The sequence below is a fragment of the Chionomys nivalis genome, chromosome 26 (genome assembly GCF_950005125.1).
Source record: "Chionomys nivalis chromosome 26, mChiNiv1.1, whole genome shotgun sequence".
NCBI classification, from domain to species: domain Eukaryota; kingdom Metazoa; phylum Chordata; class Mammalia; order Rodentia; family Cricetidae; genus Chionomys; species Chionomys nivalis.
The window spans coordinates 267,550-288,617 of NC_080111.1; the positions used below are offsets into that span (position 1 = coordinate 267,550).

Genomic DNA, 21,068 nt, shown 5'->3' on the forward strand with positions numbered 1-21,068 from the left:
TCTGCCTTATTTTGGTTTTGCCAAGAAATCTTTCTTCTTTTGTTATTCCTCAATAACATTTTCTCAGCTATTTTTATCCAACACAAGTTCTCAGTTGTTTGGTTACAATCTGCCTTAAATGATCTTCTGTGAGTTTATTCTTCTCAGGATTAACTGAACTTCAACCAATTAGGTTAGATTTTTATAAAGGTAAAAATTTTCAACCGTCTTTTTTAAGATTCTCTTTTCTCTACCTTTATTTCTGGAAGTACAATTCCATCTATATTGTTGGAGTCTTTATTCTGTGTTTTTTAGGTAGTTTCTATCATTATGCTTTCAAGTTCAATGATTTCTAAATCAGTTCCCACAAAGTTGTCCTCTGAGATCCACACACATGGCCACACAATCTTCTCAGATTCTCTCTCTCTCTCTCTCTCTCTCTCTCTCTCTCTCTCTCTCTCTCACACACACACACACACACACACACACCCCTAAATAAAAGTTGCCAGTTTATTTCACATATTTCTTGGATTCTACCATCTCTTCATTACAGTTCACATATTCTTGCATTGAATAAATTGCTTTATTAGATTCCAGATACTATGACAATGTTCAAGTACTTGGATTTTTCTATTGTCCTTTGAAAATTATTGGGCTTTATTTTTTTTAAAAATATTTATTTATTTATTATGTATACAATATTCTGTCTGCGTGTATGCCTGCAGGCCAGAAGAGGGCGCCAGACCTCTTTACAGATGGTTGTGAGCCACCATGTGGTTGCTGGGAATTGAACTCAGGACCTTTGGAAGAGCAGGCAATGCTCTTAACCGCTGAGCCATCTCTCCAGCCCCTTGGGCTTTATTTTGAAAGTCAGTTACAAAATCTGTAGATCAGCTTGATCCTTTAAAGTTTGTTTTGATCTTACTTTAAGAAAAAAAAATAATGAGATAACCCTTTCTCTAGAATTTAGCCCTACTATCAAGGCATGGTCCTTCTAGAGACTCTACTAAACATGTGAACAATCAAAATATCACTCCATCTGGTCAGTGTTTAAACACTCACTGAAGTAGAGAACCCTCGGGTCATTCCTTGTCCAGCCTTGAGGGAGCTTCTTGATAAGCAAGTTCTACATAACTCCTTTAGCAAAGACTGAAGGAGACTCTGAAGTTTTTGTCTTTTTTATGTAACTTCTTCTGTGAAACCAGGACTAACTCTTTCCAGTCAATGCAACCTCCCTCAAGCCTATTTCTATCCCACCGATCTAATCAGGCACCACGTTCTGAGACGCCCCTGCGTGCACACAGGAAGTCAGTCAGGAATCACGTTCCCACACGTTTGCTGTGTGACATCTGAAGGCAGCTGACTCTCCAGTCATCTTTAAGCAACCGTGTACGCTTACCCTAGCGTGTTGACTGGCACAAAGGTCTCTCTGGGCACTGCCACCACGTTCTGAGACGCCCCTGCGTGCACACAATCTGGAAGTCTGTCAGGAATCACGTTCCCACACGTTTGCTGTGTGATAAGCAACCATGTACGCTTACCCTAGCGTGTGGACTGGCACAACGGTCTCTCTGGGCACTGCCACCACCAGCACCACTCTCAGCCCTTCAGAGGTCTCTTCCCGGCAGTCCCTTCTAAACACTGCTCGCTCTCATACTTGAGCAGGTTCCATTTTTCTCTGAAATAAGCTGTTTTGTACACTCGCAAACTAACAGCTGCTTCCATTCTTTTGTCCCACTTTCTCCGTTTGCCTTAGGAGAGAGTTTCAGCATCAGAACCAGAAACAAAAGTATCTTCGTGTCCATGTACTCACAGTTCAGCTTCAACTGACTTACGATTTGTCAGCTGAAACTATAAATCTCTCCAGGAATTGTTTTATTTGTTGAGTCAAGGACTATATAATAAAGAGCAAAACAAATAGTGAATACAACCACCACTGAGCAATTAACATTTGCTGGGCACTGACTGAGTTCTCTTTACATTACCTTCCTTTAAATCTTACAATGAGACCTTGAATTAGAGATTACCTCACATCTTAGTTTTTATTGTCAACTTGACACAACCTAAAGCCACCAGGAAAAGAGGGAACCTCAGTTAAAAACTGCTTGAAACTGGGCACAGTGGCTCACATCTTTAATTCCAGCATTAGGAGGCAGAGGCAGAAGGATCTTTGTAAGTTTGAGGTCAGCCTGGGCTACAGAGTGAATTCCGGGACAGACAGGACTACACACAGAGACCCTATATAAAACAAAACAGAAACTACAGAACAAATTCTAATTGTTCTTAATAATAAAAACCCAAAGTAAAGTATTAGGGGGTGAAAGCTGAGAGATCAGAGAAGCAGTACAGGCAGCCACTAGAGAGTATAGTAATATTTTATTTGTATTTTAATAAAGCTTGCCTGAAGATCAATGTGCAGAGATAAGCCACTAGAGGCCAGGGAGTGGTGGCAAACACCCTTAATTCCAGGACTCAAGGCCACCCTGGGCTACTGGCTACCCGAGATTGCAGCTGTCTAAAAGAGAAATGGACCTCACACAAAGGTGATCCAACACTCAAAAGTCACACGCCTTTAATCCCAGCACCAGGGAGGTGGAGATGGTAGTGATATGGCTGGGCGGAGGGGGTATTTAAGGCAGGAGGAGACAAGAGATCATTGCAGTCTGAGGTTTGGTGTAAAGCATTGCAGTCTGCAGTCACGCTGAGGACACGATCGCCCCTTTGTTTGAGCCTTGGTAGAGGTTAAAACTCTCAAGTTGCTTGGCTGTTTTGCTTTTCTGATCTTCAGTTTGAACCCCAATATCTGTCTCTGGGTTTTTAATAGTTGTGCTACAAGAGAGACCTTTTACCTCTACTAAATCCTCAGACTGCGTCTCAGCTTCTGTCTCCTCTGCTGTTGTTAAATAGACAAGCTGTCAAACTGTCTTCTAAATATTTATGCTTCAAAATATAGATTAGAGATGCCCTCAAGCTTGTGTAGGCTTTAAAATTCTGCAGTGTCAGCAGCTCACGGAGAGACTTGTAACTGATCCAAGTACCCAGTAAGTGACTTCTGGGTGTTCAGCCCTAACTGGGACATCTGTATCAAGAACACACACACCCTAAAACATCCTGGGGGAGGGGGCAGAAATTGGGAGTGTTGTGGAATGCTATCTTCTGGACACGACACAGCCTTGTGCTCATGAACTCATTACAGCTGTCGTTAGCTGCACACAAGCAGGCAACACTCACTAAGCTACCCCCAAAAAGGGAGAGAACATGAAGGGAAGGGTGTGCTGGAAGTTTCTGGGGGGAATGAAGTGGGAGAGAAAGGGGTTTACATGTATGAAATTGTCAAAGAATAAAAGATGTTCCACGTATGTATGTGACATATGTGTACACATACAAATAGATGAGAAACACCTAACATGTAGAGAGCCTTATACTTCCTTCCCAGATAAATGTAAATAAAGTGATCCGGTAGAAATCTCACTGGATAGTCTGAAGGGCAAAGAAAAAGAAGACCATCTTTTTAAGGTTGCTTATGAAGAGAAAAACTCTACAATGACCAGCCTGTTACTGTTTCAGCTTATTGGGCATATATTTTTTGGACCTATGGTCTAGCTATGCGGCCCTGACTAGTCTGAAATTTACACGTAAGCCAGGTTTTGCCTGGAACTTGCTGCAATCCTCCAGCCTCAGCCTCTCAAGTGCTGGGCTTCACAGATGTAAGCTATCCAACCTGACTTAAAAAAAAAAAAAAAACACTGGTGCTAGCACCCAAGGTACTATGTAGCTCAGACGGGCCTTAAACTTGTGATCCTCCTGCCTCAGCCATAGAAGAAACTGCCACGGTAGGCCACACCTAGAAAGACTGGCCCTTAATTCATCACTGTACAGCCAGCACTGGCAATGCTTTTCTCATTAAGATGCAAAGCAAATAGTAAGAGGAAATGCTTACAATGAAGTACGGACTTAGCCCTGTAGCAGGCACAGCTTCAGCCAACTATATAATCAGAGTGTACGCTACCTTAGTTCATGCCAAGGCCTCTTTCTGTGTTAGCTTACAAAGAATTAAAAATAAAATTTAAAGCACTCACACACTAAAATTAGCAGATCTATAAGCACTCAAAAAAAAAAAACCTGTGTATTAACATTTGTTTTCAAAGAGAGATAGTAAAGGAACAAAATACAAAAGGTATGCACAATTTCAACCAAACTTTTAAGTTTCAGACTTCGGAAGGCACTTTCAGAATTAGGCGGCCAATATACACATGACACTGTGCATGCTGATGTCCACATCTTTTGCTTCAAGTCTCTCTCCTACTTCTATGTGACCTGTATTCAGAACTGCTTGCGTTATAATAGAAAAAAGTGAGTTCCGTCTGGACCAACCCTCCCAGCTGGCCCTTCAGGGCTGCCTCATTTCCAAGGCATTCATTCACTGAGCATCTATTACAGATACGGAAATGAAGAAGAGAAAAGGGTTTCTGAGGTTGGAAAGCTGCTTTAACAGAGCAAGTAAGGCACACAAAGCCAACAAATACACCCGGTGCTAACACACAAAGCAAAGCAGAAGCTTGGACAAGGTAACCTCTGAAAGGGCTGAGGAACAGAACAGACAGAGGCTGAAGTAACTGAAGACTGGTTCAGCTGGAGAGAGGAGAACCGAGGGGCCTGAGGGAAGGCACTCCTGGAATATTAAATACCATCTAATACTGTTTCCCACAACCATCGCAATCAACAAGATTTAAGGTGGGGCTGAAGAGATGGCTCAGTGGTTCACAGCACGGGTTACTCTTACAGGTTTCACTTTTTTCTGACAAAAATAGTTTGTAATATATGCTGTGGAATAACTGTAGGAAAATAACCTCTCTCCTCTCTCTCTCCTAAGACAGGGGTTCTCTGTATTTTGGGGGCCTGTCCTACAACTAGCTCTTGTATACATGAACTCACAGAGATCCGCCTGCCTCTGCCTCCCAAGTGCTGGGATTAAAAGTGAGCACCAGCCGGGCGGTGGTGGCGCACGCCTTTAATCCCAGCACTTGGGAGGCAGAGGCAGGAGGATCTCTGTGAGTTCGAGACCAGCCTGGTCTACAAGAGCTAGTTCCAGGACAGGCTCCAAAACCACAGAGAAACCCTGTCTCGAAAAACCAAAAAAAAAAAAAAAAAAAAAAAAAAAAAGTGAGCACCACTACCACCCGGCCTGTATTTCTCTTTTTAAAAGTGATTTATGTTAATATAGCATCTGAACCTTGACCAATTTTCCCACCTCACCCCGTTATGCCCACAAACAGGCAGTAGAATACAATGGTGCAAACAGAGGCTCCACCACCAGATGAATTAAAACCCTGAACTGGCTACGCATGGCAGGACATGCCAGAAGGAATGAGCTCAAAGCCAATCTAGGCTACATGACAGACATGTCTCAAAAATAATCAAAAAAAAAAAAAATTAAAGGGAGAGGGAAGAAAAAGAAAAGAAATTCCCCAACCTGCTAATTACTGAATGCAAGTTCTTGGCTTTGGGTGTGAGGCTTATCTCTGCATTATCAACTTCCTTCTGTATAAAATGAAGGTGTTACAGCAGTCCTTTCTTTTGGTTTCTTGGGATTTTTTGTTTGTTTGGGACAGGGTCTCACTTTGTAGCACAAGCTAGCTTGGAACTCACTAAGTGGACCAGACTGGCCTTGAAAAGAGTATAGTTTTGAGCCACCATGCAAAGTGGTAGAAGTCTTTTTAAGACTTACAAAAATTTAAATTAAACCAAAACGTAGGTGCTGGGGAGATGGCTCAGCAGGTCAAGGCATTTGTTGCACACGTCTAACAACTTATTTGATCCCTCCAACCCATAAGAAGGGAGACGAGAAACTGTCTTTTGATTTCCACAAGCACACCGTGGCACGTCCCCCTACACACACACAAATACAATTAGGTGATGAGAGATGACTTAGCAGTTAAGGGGCATGCTGGTCTTCCAGGACTGGAGCTCGGCTCCCAGCACCCAAATCAGATGACTTACTGTCACCTGTAAGTCTGTCACCAAGGGGTTCAACGCCCTGAGGGTGATATGCATATATATATATATAAACAAATAAGCAATAAAATAAACATCTTTAAGAAAATTAGAGCCGGGCGGTGGTGGCGTACGTCTTTAATCCCAGCACTCGGGAGGCAGAGGCAGGCGGATCTCTGGGAGTTCGAGGCCAGCCTGGTCTACAAGAGCTAGTTCCGGGACAGGCACCAAAGCTACAGAGAAACCCTGTCTCAAAAAAAATCAAAAAAAAAAAAAAGAAAATTAGAATTGTCTCTGCAATAGCACAAAAAGTAATTACCTCTTTCTCATCTCTTGTCACCTCTTTCTTATATATTTAAAATGTGTTCAATCATGATACTTACATAGAGAATATAATCTGATCAAAAACTAATAAAGTTTGCTTTTATAAGTTTATATCTCAACAAGTAAAACAGGCTGGGAAGATGGGTCGGTGGTTAAAGCGCTTGCCATGCAAGCATGAGGACGAGCTGGCGTCCCCAGAACTCATGTAAATGAGTCTGTTTACACAGGTCCAGCCTCAGAAGTAAAGGCAGAATTCCGAGAACACAAGGTTTCAAGACTAGCCATACTGGAGAGCTCTGGTTTTCATAAACAAACCCTGCCTCATGGATGATTCCTGACATTAACTTTTGGCAGGCTTGTGAACACACACAGGGGTTTCGGGGGGGGATACAACTCATCCCAAAGAAGTAGCTCTACATTTAAAAAAAAAAAAAAAAAAAAAAAAAAACCACACTCCAAACTCAACTAAAGTTGAGGGACAGGAAGATAGCTCAGGTGAAAAATGTGCTTTCCCTTACAGACATGAGAGCTTAAACTGGACCCCAGGTAACCATGTAAAAATGCTGAGCATGGTGGCACAGCTTGTAATCCAACCACTGGGGAGGCAGAGGGAGGAGGATCGTTAACTCATTGGCTAGTCTAATTGGTGAGCTATAGGCCACACTGGATGGCGTTTCTAAGCACAATCAAGAAGAAACGTTCTCTGGAATCTAAAATGACTGAAAGACACTTAAGGAAATGCTCAACATCCAATCAGAGAAATGCAAATCAAAACAACTCTGAGATTCCACTTTAACACCTAAAAGCATGGTCAAAAACACTGATGACAACTTATGCTAGAGAGGATGTGGGGTATTAGTATAGCGATTTCTCAGAAAATTAGGAAACAATCTTCCTCAAGACCCATCAATACCACTTTTGGGTATATAATCCAAAGGATGCTCAATCATGCCACAAGGACATGTGCTCAGCTATGTTCATAGCAGCTTTGTTTGTCATAGCCAGAACCTGGAAACAACCTAAATGCCCCTCAGCCAAAGAATGGATAAGGAAAATGTGGTACATTTACACAATGGAGTACTACACAGCAGAAAAAATGACATCTTGAAATTTGCAGGCAAATGGATGGATCAGGAAACATCATATTGAGTGAGGTAACCCAGACCCAAGAAAGACAAATATTATGTACTCACTCATAAGTGACTTTTAGATATAAAACAAAGAAAACCAGCCTACAGTCCACAACCCCAGAGAACCTAGATAACAAAGAAGACAGACTTACATGGACCTAATCTACATGGGAAGTAGAAAAAGACAAGATCTCCTGAATAAACAGGGAGCATGGGGACCATGGGAGAAGGTAGAAAGGGAGAAAGACAACTTTAAAAAAAAAAAAAGGTCCTCTATCCTCCACACAGGCACACATGTACATGAACATCAACACAAACAAGCATCTATACACAAACACATGTACCCACATTCATCAAAAAGTGTGCAATTCTGTAAACAGTATATCATCCTATTGAAATTTTTAAAGGTTCAGTCAGGCATAGTGGCAAACGCTTTTAATTTTAGCACTCAGGAGGCAGAGGAAATTGGATCTCTGAGTTCAAGGCTAGCCTTGTCTACAGAATGAATTCCAGGACAGTCAGGGGAAAGCAGAGACACTATCTTGAAAAGCCAACAAATAAAAAAAGCAAACTCTTCCCTGAAAAGGACATGATAGTAGAGTTTTTTTGTTTTGGGTTTTGTTTTTGTTTTGTTTTCTAAGACAGCGCTTTTCTGTATAATAGTCCTAGAACTAGTTCTGTAGGCCAGGCTGGCCTTGAACTCACCGAGATTTGCCTGTAAAGGCCTGCACCCACAACTCTCCAGGTCAGTAGTAAATATTTTTTAATTAATTATTATTATTATTTTTTTTTTTTTTGGTTTTTCGAGACAGGGTTTCTCTGTGGTTTTGGAGCCTGTCCTGGAACTAGCTCTTGTAGACCAGGCTGGTCTCGAACTCACAGAGATCCGCCTGCCTCTCCCTCCCAAGTGCTGGGATTAAAGGCGTGCGCCACCACCGCCCGGCTTAATTAATTAATTTTATTTTATGTTTATCAATGTTTTGCTTGCACGTATGTCCGTGTGAAAGAGTCAGACAGTTGTTAGCAGTCATGTGGTGCTGGGAACTGAACCTGGTTCTTCTCAAAGAGCAGTCAGTTCTCTTAACCACTGAGCCATCTTTCCAGCCCCCAACAGTAAATATTTTTAATTTTAATTAATTTATCGTCTCTATATCTACCTCTGCTGTTTGTAGCAAGAAAGCCGTCATAAATAAGTACAGACGACCATGCTGGCCTCTAGCTTGCTACGCAGCTAAGGCTAACCCCCCACTCCCGATTCTACTGCCTCTGCTCCTAAAGCTGGAAGTGTAGGTAAGATCACTACACCTGGCCAATGTGAATAGAATGGAAAAAGGTTTTGTCAACGATGAAATAAAAAGAAGTCTGTACAGAGGCCTCAGATGTAGATGGCTGCACTGTTAGCACTGTGGTACAGAAAATGGGAATGTACATTTCTCCTGTCTGAGGCATGATCATACTGCCCATATTCTGATCTATTTGGTGTTCTTTTCTGCCTCTACCCTTTGGTACACTCTGTTTCACCTCCCAAATAATTCACTCATGTCAGTTCTTCAAGTCTCAGCTTTGAAGACACTTGAGTTTCCAGGGCAGTCTGTACTTCTCCTTCCTTAAGACTCACTAGATTTGATTGCTGTTTGGAACCTGTCTATTACAGAGTGTATAAAGAGAACCTTACATGTTTCAAATCATGTTTAAATTTTACAGGACTTAAAACTATTTAATGCATTTACTTGTGTGTGTGCACATGAGAGTGCATGCTTACCTCAGCATATGTATGAAGGTCAGAGAAAAACTTGCAGGAGTATTTCTCTCTTCCTACCATGTGCGACCTGGGGATCAAATTCAGGTTGCCAGACTTGGTGAATGGCACCTTTACCCACTGAACCATCTTGCTAACCCTTTAAGTTTTAAAATAATATTTATTTCTTTTGTGTATGCACACAATGTGCACATGTAGTCACCCATGTGCCTTTGGGAGGCACTGCAGACACAGTTGTATCACTCATGGCTGCTTTCTGTTTTTTAACAGTTCTCCTATATCATCTTAGTAATCTACAAAGCTGAGTTGTAGCAGGGAAATATTTTCTAGAGCACGAATGTATACTTAATATAATTTTCTATTTACACTCAAATGTTTATTGTTTTCATTGTAGAATATTTACAACTAAACACTGTAGAAACCACAGCTAAACATCTTAACGGTTTACACAAATACCTCAGACCTGGAGAACCACCACCTTAGTAAACAAAACAAAACAAAAAAAAATCATACGAAGCAATTGCTTTAACACTGCTTTGGTTTGGGGCCCAATAAAGCTTTCAATGGTTAAAGATTTCAAACAGTACTTTTACATAGTCGGATTTAAACATTAATAATGAGTAACAACTACTGGTGTGTGGTGGTTTGAGAGAAAACGGCCCCACAGGCTCATAAGGAGTTGCACGTTAAGAAGGTGTGTCATTATTGGAGTAGGTGTGGCATTGTTGGAGGAAGTGTGTCACTGGGGGTGGGCTTTGAGGTCTCAGAAGCTCAAACCAAGTGTAGTACTCTCTCCTGCTGCCTGTGGATCTGGTTGCAGAACTCTTAGCTTCTCTCCAGCACCATGTCTGCCTGCATGCTGACATACTTCCCACCATGATGACAATGCACTAAACCTCTGAAATATAAGGTAGCCCCAATGAAACGTTTTTCTTTGTAAGAGTTGCAGTGGTCATGGTGTCTCTTCACAGCAATAAAACCCTAAGACCACTGGTAAGCCTGAATTCTCTGTAGGAATAAATCATTACAATAAATAAAACTGAGGGGAAAAAAAAAACTTAAAGCAGCAATATATAAGTACCAAAAACAAGCCCCAAGAAGAGGAAATGGGAGGCAGATTTGATCAGCACATTATATGCATATATGAATATTAAACATAAAAAAAGTGCTAAGAGTTGAAAATTATTGTTCTAAGGGCTGCAGGAGTGAGAATAAAAGAGATTTCATTATAAGTATACCGCTTTTGTGATTTTTAATTATTTACAAGTAGTCTGGTTAAAAAGTTAATTTTAAAACATAGCATTAAGACGAGTGTGGTATATCCCCCCCCCCAGGAGTTTAAAGACAGAAGTTGCTGCCTTTCTCAATTTCCTTCCCTTCAATTGCTATCTGTCATCTTGCACCACACCCATGCCCATTTCCCTCCTTAGTAGATAAAAGAGGCGTTGTCAGTGGTTTCTGAGACTTCCAGACCAGGTGCTAGCGCCAACACCTGTCCATCTTTCACGGCCATCATCCCATGACCTGCACTTTTCCCTGTTTTACTGAAACAGGGAACATGCTGAAATTTTCCTCATCCTGGAATAAATGGACCCTCCTAGCACAACGCTTTGTCAGCCTGCTTCCTTCCACTGACATCAGAGCAACGTAAGAGGGTTAATACCCTCTGTTAACTGGTTAATACCCACTGTTAGTTATCAAGCCAGTGAGCGAGCGCGCTATGAGACAGGGTCTAGACTGTTAACTGGGGTGGGAAGATCGACCCCAAATGAGGGTCACACCATTCCATGGGTGTGGACTGAGTGACGCTAGCACTTACCTTTCTCCTTCTTAAAGCAGGCCCATCTCACCATCCGCTTGACCCTCCTGCCACCGGCACTGCTACACCATAACGGACTCTACCTCGACTGTGAGACAGAGCAACCCCACCCTTAAACTGTGTCTGTCAGGGATTCTGTCCCGGACCAGCGACTAAGACAGGAACGTGACACAAAGACCGGGGTGGCCTGGGGGTGGCTGTGGAGGGCCCTTGGTAAACCTGACTCTGGCTCTTAGGAATGTGGAAGAGTTTAGAACCTCAGGCCATAAGACTTCCAAATTCTAAGCAGAAAGCCCCAATCGGCCCATTCTGGTGGGAACCTGCAAGACAATACTCAGATAAACATGGGCACAAGGTTTCAAAGGAGAGGACTCTACTAGGATTTGGGCTAGAGGCCATTCAGGTGGTGTGTCGGCAAAACGCCTGGCCGCACTCTGCCCATGTCCTAAGAGCCCGAGTGGCATTCAGGCTTCACAACAGCTGTCACTGCTCCCTATTCAGGTCCACAGTGGAAGGGAGCAACAGGCACAGCGGAAAGATGAGGAAACACAAAATTTGGCAAGAAAAAGGAGTGTGCCTTCAAAGTTACAGACAAGGCAATTTTGAAAGCAGCTGTCTTGCTGAAGAGCTTAGGACCCACTAAAAGGAAATGATGCTAGCCACCTGGGATATCAGGAAAGGTGCCCTGCCGGAAAGACTCTACCCACTGATGGTTCCATTCTGTGACGTTCACTTGAGTGCCAACTAAGAATACCACTGAAGAAGAGGTGTGCTGCCAGCAACCCCTTGCCTAGGAAGTGTTTCCCCAAAGTCAGTCTGTGATATGGTCAAAAGTTAATGCAAGGGGGTTCAAGCAGAACTCAGAGTGCCATGAACATGCTACTGGTTTTGCAGATATTAAAGATTTATGAGTGTGGGGAGCCAGGTAGTGGTGGTGCACACCTTTAATTCCAGCACTTGAGAGGCAGAGGAACGAGTTCCAGGGCAGCCAGGGCTACACAGAGAAACCCTGTCTCGAAAAGCCAATAAATAAATAGATGAATGGATAGATGGAGGGAGGGGACAGGAGAGAGGGGGGCTGCTACATCTGAGAAGATGCTCTGCACTTAACACTTCTAGACGGTTCTGGACAGTCTTTTGGAAGACTATGGGGACTCTGGAAATCAGACGGAATTTGTTTTACATTATGAGATGGCCAAGAGCCTATGGAAATGAAGGGTGGGAGGATTATATCTGGGTAGCAGATTGATGGGGTGGATTTATGACAGCATAGTCGACTTGGCTCTAGAATCACTCAGGAAATTAAACCTCTGGGCATGTCTATGAGGGAGTTTCCAGACCCAGTTAACTGAAGGAGACTCACTGTAAATATAAGCAGCATCATTCTATAGGCCGGGATCCTGAACTGAAGAAAAAGGAGAAAAGGGGTTGAGCATCAGTGATGTCCCTGTCTGTGCTTCCTTCTATCTTTACGTTCCCTGACTACACAATGTGACCAGCTTCCTCACACTCCTGAGACCACAAAGGATCATACCCTCAAACTATGAACCAAAAAACAAGGGGGGGGGGGGGTCATACAACCAGAAAAAGAAAACAAAAATAAACTTGTTCTTAAAAATGCTGTGGCCGGGCGATGGTGGCGCACGCCTTTAATCCCAGCACTTGGGAGGCAGAGGCAGGCGGATCTCTGAGTTCGAGACCAGCCTGGTCTACAAGAGCTAGTTCCAGGACAGGCTCCAAAACCATAGAGAAACCCTGTCTCGAAAAACCAAAAAAAAAGAAAAAAAAAAAGAAAAAAAATGCTGTGATATTACAACATAGTAACAACAAAAATAGCAAACACTATTCCCTCCCTCACTACTCTGGTCTGATCTGTGGCCCGGCATGCTGATAGTCACGTTTTCAGCCATCACCAACTGACCGACACGCCAATTCAAAAGCCTGTTCTATCAACTCAGACTAACTGTTCTCTTCACAGAATCTAAACGAATCTTTAACACCGCCTCCCTTAAATGCAGGCTTTCTTGTACTTTCTCAGTACTAATCTATTTCTCCTCTCATTGAGTTCTCAGAGTTCCTCTCTGGCACACCTGCAATCTCCACCAAGCTGTCACAAACAAAAACAAAACACCCTGACATGCTTGTTTTCTCCATCATCACATACATACCCAGCAACTGATCCTTTTAGGTGTGTCCACATACAAACACTTAGCAAAAGTATTTAACAGATGCATTCTGAATTGAGGTGAGTTGAGTCCCAATTTCTTACCCCCTTTTCTTTTTCTTTTTCTTTTTTTTTTTTCTTCGGTTTTTTGAGACAAGGTTTCTCTGTAGCTTTGGAGCCTGTCCTGGAACTAGCTCTTGTAGACCAGGCTGGCCTCGAACTCAGAGATCCGCCTGCCTCTGCCTCCCAAGTGGTTTTTTCTTAAGATTCATGTTATGTGCTCTGTCTGCATACGCCTGCATGCCAGAAGAGGGCACCAGATCTCATTACAGATGACTGTCGGCCACCATATGGGAATTGAACTCAGGACCTCTGGAAGAGCAGTTGCTACTCTTAACCTCTGGGTCATCTCTCCAGCCCCCGTTTACTCCCCTTTCAAATTTCATTCATGAGTTCTAAAAGTGTTATTAGCCACATTACAGAAAATTACATAGATTTCAAGAAGGCACAAAAGATGTCTAAGATTTCGGCTTGTTTCTCTACTCCAAATCTGCTTCCCCATGGTCTACCAATTAGAATCAATTCCACTACCATTCTCAATCCCACATCCAATGTGTGACCACAACAAAAGGCTGTTGATCATTCCCCCGGGTGCCATGCCCACATCTCAATTCAGGTGTTTGATACTTTTGTAAATTACTAACCTCCATAGTCTCCCATCTCAAAATTCATAACCTAAACCTACACTATAACCCATACCTTAGTCTAAGAATATAAACCGTGGCCGTCTGGCTCCAGAACAAGTATTATTATTATTATTTTTTTTTTTTGATTTTTCGAGACAGGGTTTCTCCATAGCTTTTGGTTCCTGTCCTGGAACTAGCTCTTGTAGACCAGGCTGGCCTCGAACTCACAGAGATCCACCTGCCTCTGCCTCCCGAGTGCTGGGATTAAAGGCGTGCGCCACCACCGCCCGGCCAGAACAAGTATTATTAACTATGGAAAATATTCTGATTCGTTTTAGTCCAAATTGAAGTTAGTTCATATTATTCTACTCAGGGATATTCTGAAATATGCCTTCTACTCTTTTCCTACTCCAATATCCCCCTAAATTGTATATTTTAAGTGACACATGACTGACTACGCATGGCATATGTACTGTCACTGCTCTAAGACAACAGCCAAGTACAGTTCTCCCCTTTCCAATCATCAAAAGCCACCTCCTCGGAGACAACTTTTGTTTGTACTGCACAGTAACAGTAGTTCAACCAAATATGCAGAACTAAACTTAAGTGAAAATTACATTACAAGCCAAAATGATTCCCATGAAGGTGTGAAATCAGCAACTATCCTCCAAATGTTAAAGAAACGCTGAATTTCAGAGTTATTTCACAAAATACTACAAAACAGACCTCAAACTTGCCACAAATAAGGAGTGTTGGTGCCCTACTTGAGTATGCCTACTAGTTCAAAGAAGTGCGTCTCCTGGAGCTGTAAAGATGGCTCAGGATCAAAAGCACATATTCTTCCATAAGATGCATTCAGATCCCAGCACCCACACCATGCTGCTCACAACCCCCATGTAGCTCCAGCTCCTGGAGGAGCCAACATCCTATTCCCAGGCACCTACTTCACGTTGACACAAGAATGCATACACACATACATATACACAATTTAAAATACGCATTTTTTTTTAAAAAGTACATCTTTTCTTGGCACGTTCCCACCCCAATTAATGGTCATATTCACACAAGGCACATAATGTAAAAGAAAACACATCTTTTAAAAAATGGTTTAAACCCAGTGTAGTGGGGTTCATGCCTTTAATCCCAGTACTTGGGAAGCAAAGGCTGGAGGATCTCTGAGTTCAAGGCCAGCCTGGTCTACAGACAGAGGGTTCCAAAACAGCCAGGATTTACATAGACAATCCTGTTACAAAACAACAAAACAACAAAACAAGCACTTGGGAGGCAGAGGCAGGCAGATCTCTGTGAGTTCGAGACCAGCCTGGTCTACAAGAGCTAGTTCCAGGACAGGCTCCAAAACCACAGAGAAACCCTGTCTCGAAAAAACAAAAAAAACAAAACAACAACAAAAAAAAACCCAACAAAACAATACACATCTTGTTATCAACAACATCAGTCACAGCACAAAAATCACATAAATACTAAATTGATTTCCCTCCCCCCCCTCCAGTTTTCAAGCCATGTCTTTGAAGGCTCTGCACTACTAGGAGGGACTTTCAAGACCTAAAATTAGACCTAGACGCTGACTCTTTTGTTGTTGTTTTTCGGGTTTGTTTTTAAAGACAGGGTTTCTCAGTAGCTATGGAGTCAATCCTGGAACTCACTCTGTAGACCAGGCTGGCCTCGAACTCACAGAAATCCACCTGCTTCTGCCTCCTGAGTGCTGGGATTAAAGGAGTGCGGGCAACAATACTGACTTTTAACAAGCACCCTGGGGTGTTCTCAAGCACCAACCAATTCTCTGGTCACCAAATGGAAATTTATGAGTCCAATTCTGATTCTTTTCCTATCATTGTAGCAAAAAAATACCTGACAGAAACAACTGAAGGAAATACTTGTTTTAGCTCCCAGTTTCAGGGATATCAATCCTAATTATGGAAAGGAGAGCATGGCAGAGCACATTATTCCATATCATGGCAGCCAACAAGCAGAGAAAATGGAATACAGGAGATGAGGGTAAGACACAACACAAATGACCCCCTCAAGGTAACTCTCCTCCAGCTAGATCCCTCCTCCTAAAGTTCAGGAGCATGTGGGGACATTAACATTCAAGCCATAAGAGCCTGACCTCAGAACACTGCCCCCTCCTCTTCAGATGCAAGTCCTGGACTTCTGACCAAACAGCTACAGATCACAAGTTCCCAAGAAGACCTTCTAAGGTTTAGTAATGGTCTAGAGTGTTCACAGAACCCAGAAAATTAATTCATTTACACATATTACCACTTTGTTACAAAGGACACAAGACACAGCCAGATGGCAGATTCATAGGTAGTTACAGCTATTAGTAATGTACAGTTGACATGGAAGAACACAGGTCTGAACTGCTCCGGTCCATTGACATAAGGATTTTGGTGGAGTCTGCTAAAATTTGAAAAAGCTCGCAGAAACACTGCATAGCCTAGAAATAGTTTAAATGATAGCTCATATCATAAATGCATAAAATATGTGTATCCCATGTTTTACTACTGCCTAAAAGTGACAACAGTCTGCTTTATCACCACTGTAAATCACACATAAACCTACTATTACAAGGTAACATTTGTCAAAGCCTACACATGCAAACACCAAGCATGGTTCTATTCTCAAGAGAAATGTAAATAATAAGGATGCAGTGTTAAATCCTAACTACATACAGTTAACTATGGCATGATTGCATTGCTGTGATAATGCAGCAGACACCTTCTGCGGCTACTACAGTAAGCTTAAGTTTCCAAAACAGACTGTGATGCAGGCCTTTAATCCCAGCATTCAGGAGCTAGTTCCAGAACAGGCTCCAAAGCTTAAAAAAAAAAAAAAAAGTCTCAGGGGGGGAAAAAGATCTATGTATAGAAAACAAATGTCTCATAAACAATTATTAAGTCAATTAAAAATAAAAAGAGGGGGACAGAGATGGCTCAGCAGGTAAAGATGCCTGTCACCAAGCCTAATAATGTGAGTTTGATCCCTGAGATCCTCAGGGTGGAAATAAGTCTGTTCCCGAAGGCTGAAGGCTGTCCTCTGACCTCCACACATGAACCTGTCACGTGATATTTTGATCGCATTCTGGCAATAAAGTTTGCTCTGAATCAGAGGGTGGAAGAAGCTACTAGTTGAGCAAAATTAACCATAAAGGTTTTGGAGTACTGAGGACAGAGAGACAGGAATAAGGAAATAATCCTTAGAGAGGCTCTCAGTCTTTTTTGGATGGAGGAACTGAAGACATAGGTCACCGGTAGTTTCTCTGTGACTTCTCTGGCCATTCAAGTTCTTATCCCAATATCTGACTCCTGACTATTTATTGATAAAGAATAATTAGATAAATGCAACATGAACCCTGGCATCCATGTGGATGAACACACACAGAATAAAATAAAATATAATTAAAATTTTTAAATAACTAAAGCTAGTGAGATGGCTCAGCAGGTAAATCACCGTGCCTGAGCTCAATCCTCCAGAACCAAGGGTAGAAAAAGTGGACAGACTCCAGCAGAATGCCACCTCGACCATCACATATGCGACCCTATCACGTACGTACCAACACATACACACAACACACATATACATGTAAAAATAAATAAATTTTACACAACATGGACTCTATCACTAACATGTTACTCGCTTCTCCATACCACTTGATCATAAGTGACTGAACACAGGCACAAAAGCCGGTATCTACCCAAAGCTTATCGTGACTGTTCTTATGCTAAGTCAAGTAAAAGGGAAAGCACAAATAAACTTCAACATTAGCCCTGCTGCCTACTTACCTTCTGAAAGTAGCCTACCCAGACAAACCACTTTGCTAAGAAAACAGCAGGCACTGAGGTAGCCATTTAAATAGCTACCATCAATGGGTGCTTGGGGCCTCATCATAGTCAAGAGAGAGACATTCTAGATCAGATATTCCAGAGAATCAACCAGCTGAAGATCCCAAAGTCTCCAACTTGGGAACTCGGTAGTACTGGAGCTCTGGTGCAGATGGGACACCCAGAAACCAGCAACCTCATGGAGATGAACTCAAGCACTCGAGTCACATGGTGACAGACCTACACAAAACAGCACCTTCGTCTCTACAGTAAGAACTTTTACATTTCATGAAGCCTGCAAACTGGTGGGCCTCTAATCAAAAAGGGGATCTGTGCTACAAAAAGCTGAACTGAAAACATTCTCCCCACTTTGAACACATGTAACCAGAGTGTAAAAGAATATATCCCAAAAAGAAGCCATCAGACATCTACGCTTGAGCAAGACTGAAAGACCTAACAACAAGCAATATCCCTCATACCTAAAGAGTTTTTCTGGGGTTTTGGTTGTTTGGGGGCGGGGGAAAGGGGGTGCAGAGAGCTTTGGAAAGTAAGAATGAGCACACAAAGAGCCTGGAACCCTAGAAATCAACAGAAAGGGGCACTCTCCTTCACATTTTGACTATCTGACCTGAGTTCTACTCAGGATACACTTGTTGAAAGAGCAACACATTCTGTTATCAGACTCTTCCTCCACATCTACTGCCCACTTAAGCAGCATACACAGATGTGCTATCCTGGCTCCAGAAACTCAAAGGCAGACTGCAGGAATCTTGTTCAGCAGATTCAGTAACTACATACATGTAATTTTGGTGTGCAATGCATTTCCCAGATCTTCTCTCTTATGTATTAGAAGCTCCCTGATATAATTTGAAGGCATGTTCTTTGTGGAGTACAAGCTGAGTCAAATCTCACCTGCCACCACTTGTTCTCAACCTGTATAGAGGCCAGTGTGAAAGCCAAAATGAGGTCCTGTATGAAAACCACCTGCCCCTTGCTGCAAGCAAGAGAGTCCTCTTAACAATGTTTTTTTAAAACAATTTGTGGCTAGGTAAAGTAGTGCCCCCTTTAATCCCAGCTTTTGGGAGGCAGAGGCAGTTGGTGAGGCCAGCCTATCTACACGCCGGCCGAGGCTACAAAAACAAAAATAAAAGACCCAGAAGCATTTTGTATTCCAAAAGGTTTATAACTGTTCTCTGGTAGTGTAGACAACACTACCTAACATTTTTGTAGGCAATCTTTCTTAAAAAGATATTGTATAAAATCCTTCACAGGCCTGGTGAAATGGCTCATCAGGTAAAGGTGTTTGCCATCAAGTCTGAAACCAGAGTCGGATGCCCTGGACCCCGCATCACGGAAGGAAAGACCCAACACCTCCAAACTGTCCTCTGACCTCCACTCACAGGCCATGGAAATGCACGCACACGCACACACGAAATAAAATGTAATAAAAGTCTTTCATGAAAAAAAAGTACGAACGAGTCACATTATTCTGTATTTCTTAAATCACTTCATCTTACTGACTTAGTTAGGAAATGGGTATTAATCTCCTGAAACTCCCAATTATTTTAAATATTCCCTTGAATTACCCTTTCTGAACTGACTCCACTGGAAACCAATGCCTCTATCCAGAATCTTCCCCAAGAAAACTGTCAGGTACAATCAACAAGATCGGGCCGGTCATGACCTGTACAGCTTTAATCCCAGCTGGAGGGAGGCAGAGGCAGATTGATCAAGACCAGCATAGGCTACACAGCGAGTTCCAGGCCAGCCAGGGCAAGTGAGACTGTTTCAAGAAGAGAAAAAAGCAAACAAACAATACGAAAGAAATAAAACCATTATCTCAGAAAGACCCTCAGGCTAGCTATTTATCATTTACATATATATATATATATATAATTGCATGCGAGCATACATATATATACATATACCTATGCACACATCCCAAAGCAATCTTGCTTAACTTCTCCCTTCTTGCTACTCATTAAGTCTTATGAAATTGCAAAAACCACTCCCAGCTCCACAACTCTTCAACGATCCAAATCCGCCTTTGCTGTGGCACTCATTCCTCCAGATCCGAAACTGTTTTCTGGAACAGGAAACACTGAGCAGCACTCGTGGGCTATTTGCAAGCCTTAACCACGTCACTAAAACAAAAGTGACAGACCAGCCCTAGCCTCACCCTCGAGTGAGCGTGAGCAGGAGCTACGCCAGCCCAGATCCCAGGGTTTATGATTTCCACAAATGGGCTCAGGCCCAAGGTTAGCGGCGGCACCACCTCTACCGCGGCTACCCGCGCGGGCACGACGCAGGGGTGGCGGACCGCACGCCCAGCCCCGCCCCGATGGAGCCCTGCTGCAGTCCCTGCTCCACGCCGCGGGACCCCTGCCCTCCACGTACCTGCTTTGCACACCGGGGCGCTGGGGCTCCTCTTCTCCGCCGAGGGCCGGCCCTGCTCGGGGGACCTCCTCCGGTGGCGGACGCGGGCGGGGGGTGGGGCCGCACTCACCTCGCCGCCGGGCCACAGGTGGGTGGGCGACGAGCTGGGCGACGACACGGTGCCCAGCAGGGGCGGCGGCGGCTGCGGTCGCGGAGGGCTGCTTCGGGCTGCAGGCGCCGTGCCGCGCGTGGGGCTGGTACCGCGCGTGGACGTCGCGGACGCGCCCGTCTGCGTGGCCACGGTGGGGCTGGTGCGCGCGGCCGCGCTCCCGCTGCCGCCGCCGCGCGTGGGGCTGGTGCTGCGCGAGGCGGTGCGCAGGCCGCCGCCGCCGCCACCCGAGGGGCCTGAAGCGCCTCCGCCGCCGCCGCCGTTGTTGCCGCCGCCACCGCCGCCGCAACCCCGCGTGGGGCTGCCATGTTGCTGCTGCTGCTTCAACTGGAACGGCACGGTCGCCCTCATGGGCTGCAGGCGGCTCCCGGGGCCCCCGGCCGAGCCGACCGCGCCACCCGCGAGGGCGCCCGCGGGCGTGGGAGACCCATTGCGCCTCACCCGCTGGGACATGGTCCCCCCCCCCGCCCCGGAGAAAGCGGCCCGCGAGCGCTGTGGGGAGGGTGCTGGGCGGCGGGGACCGGCTGCGCGGGGCCCGAGGGAAGGCCTGAGCCGGCGGCTGACGAAGCCTGACTTCGGGGACGGGGGGCGCGCGGGCAGCGGCAGCCAGCGACGAGGTGGTGCAGCCGCCGCCGCGGCTCCTCATCAACAATAGTGTCGCCTCCGGTGTTCCCGCCCCCCGCCGCCGCTGATTGGTGCTGCGTCAGCGCGCTCGAGCCGCTCGGCCTCGCTCATTGGCTGCGTGCCGCTCGGCTCCCGAGGCTGCGTCGGCTCTTTAAAGAGAAAGAGGCCCGCCCCCGAGGGGTCGGGCGGCGGAGGAAGCCGG

The 21,068-nt window shown here is 44.3% G+C and overlaps 1 protein-coding gene across 1 annotated transcript in view; it reads right to left on the reverse strand.

Annotated features, from left to right (window-relative positions):
- The window catches only part of Fam117b (family with sequence similarity 117 member B), a 53,125-nt gene extending 32,310 nt beyond the window's left edge, over nt 1–20,815 (reverse strand). The window contains exon 1 of the mRNA XM_057758685.1: nt 20,095–20,815. Coding sequence (XP_057614668.1) covers nt 20,095–20,695 — 601 coding nt within the window. The 5' untranslated portion in view covers nt 20,696–20,815. The remainder of the gene's footprint in view (nt 1–20,094) is intronic.
- Between the last annotated feature and the right edge of the window lie 253 nt (nt 20,816–21,068).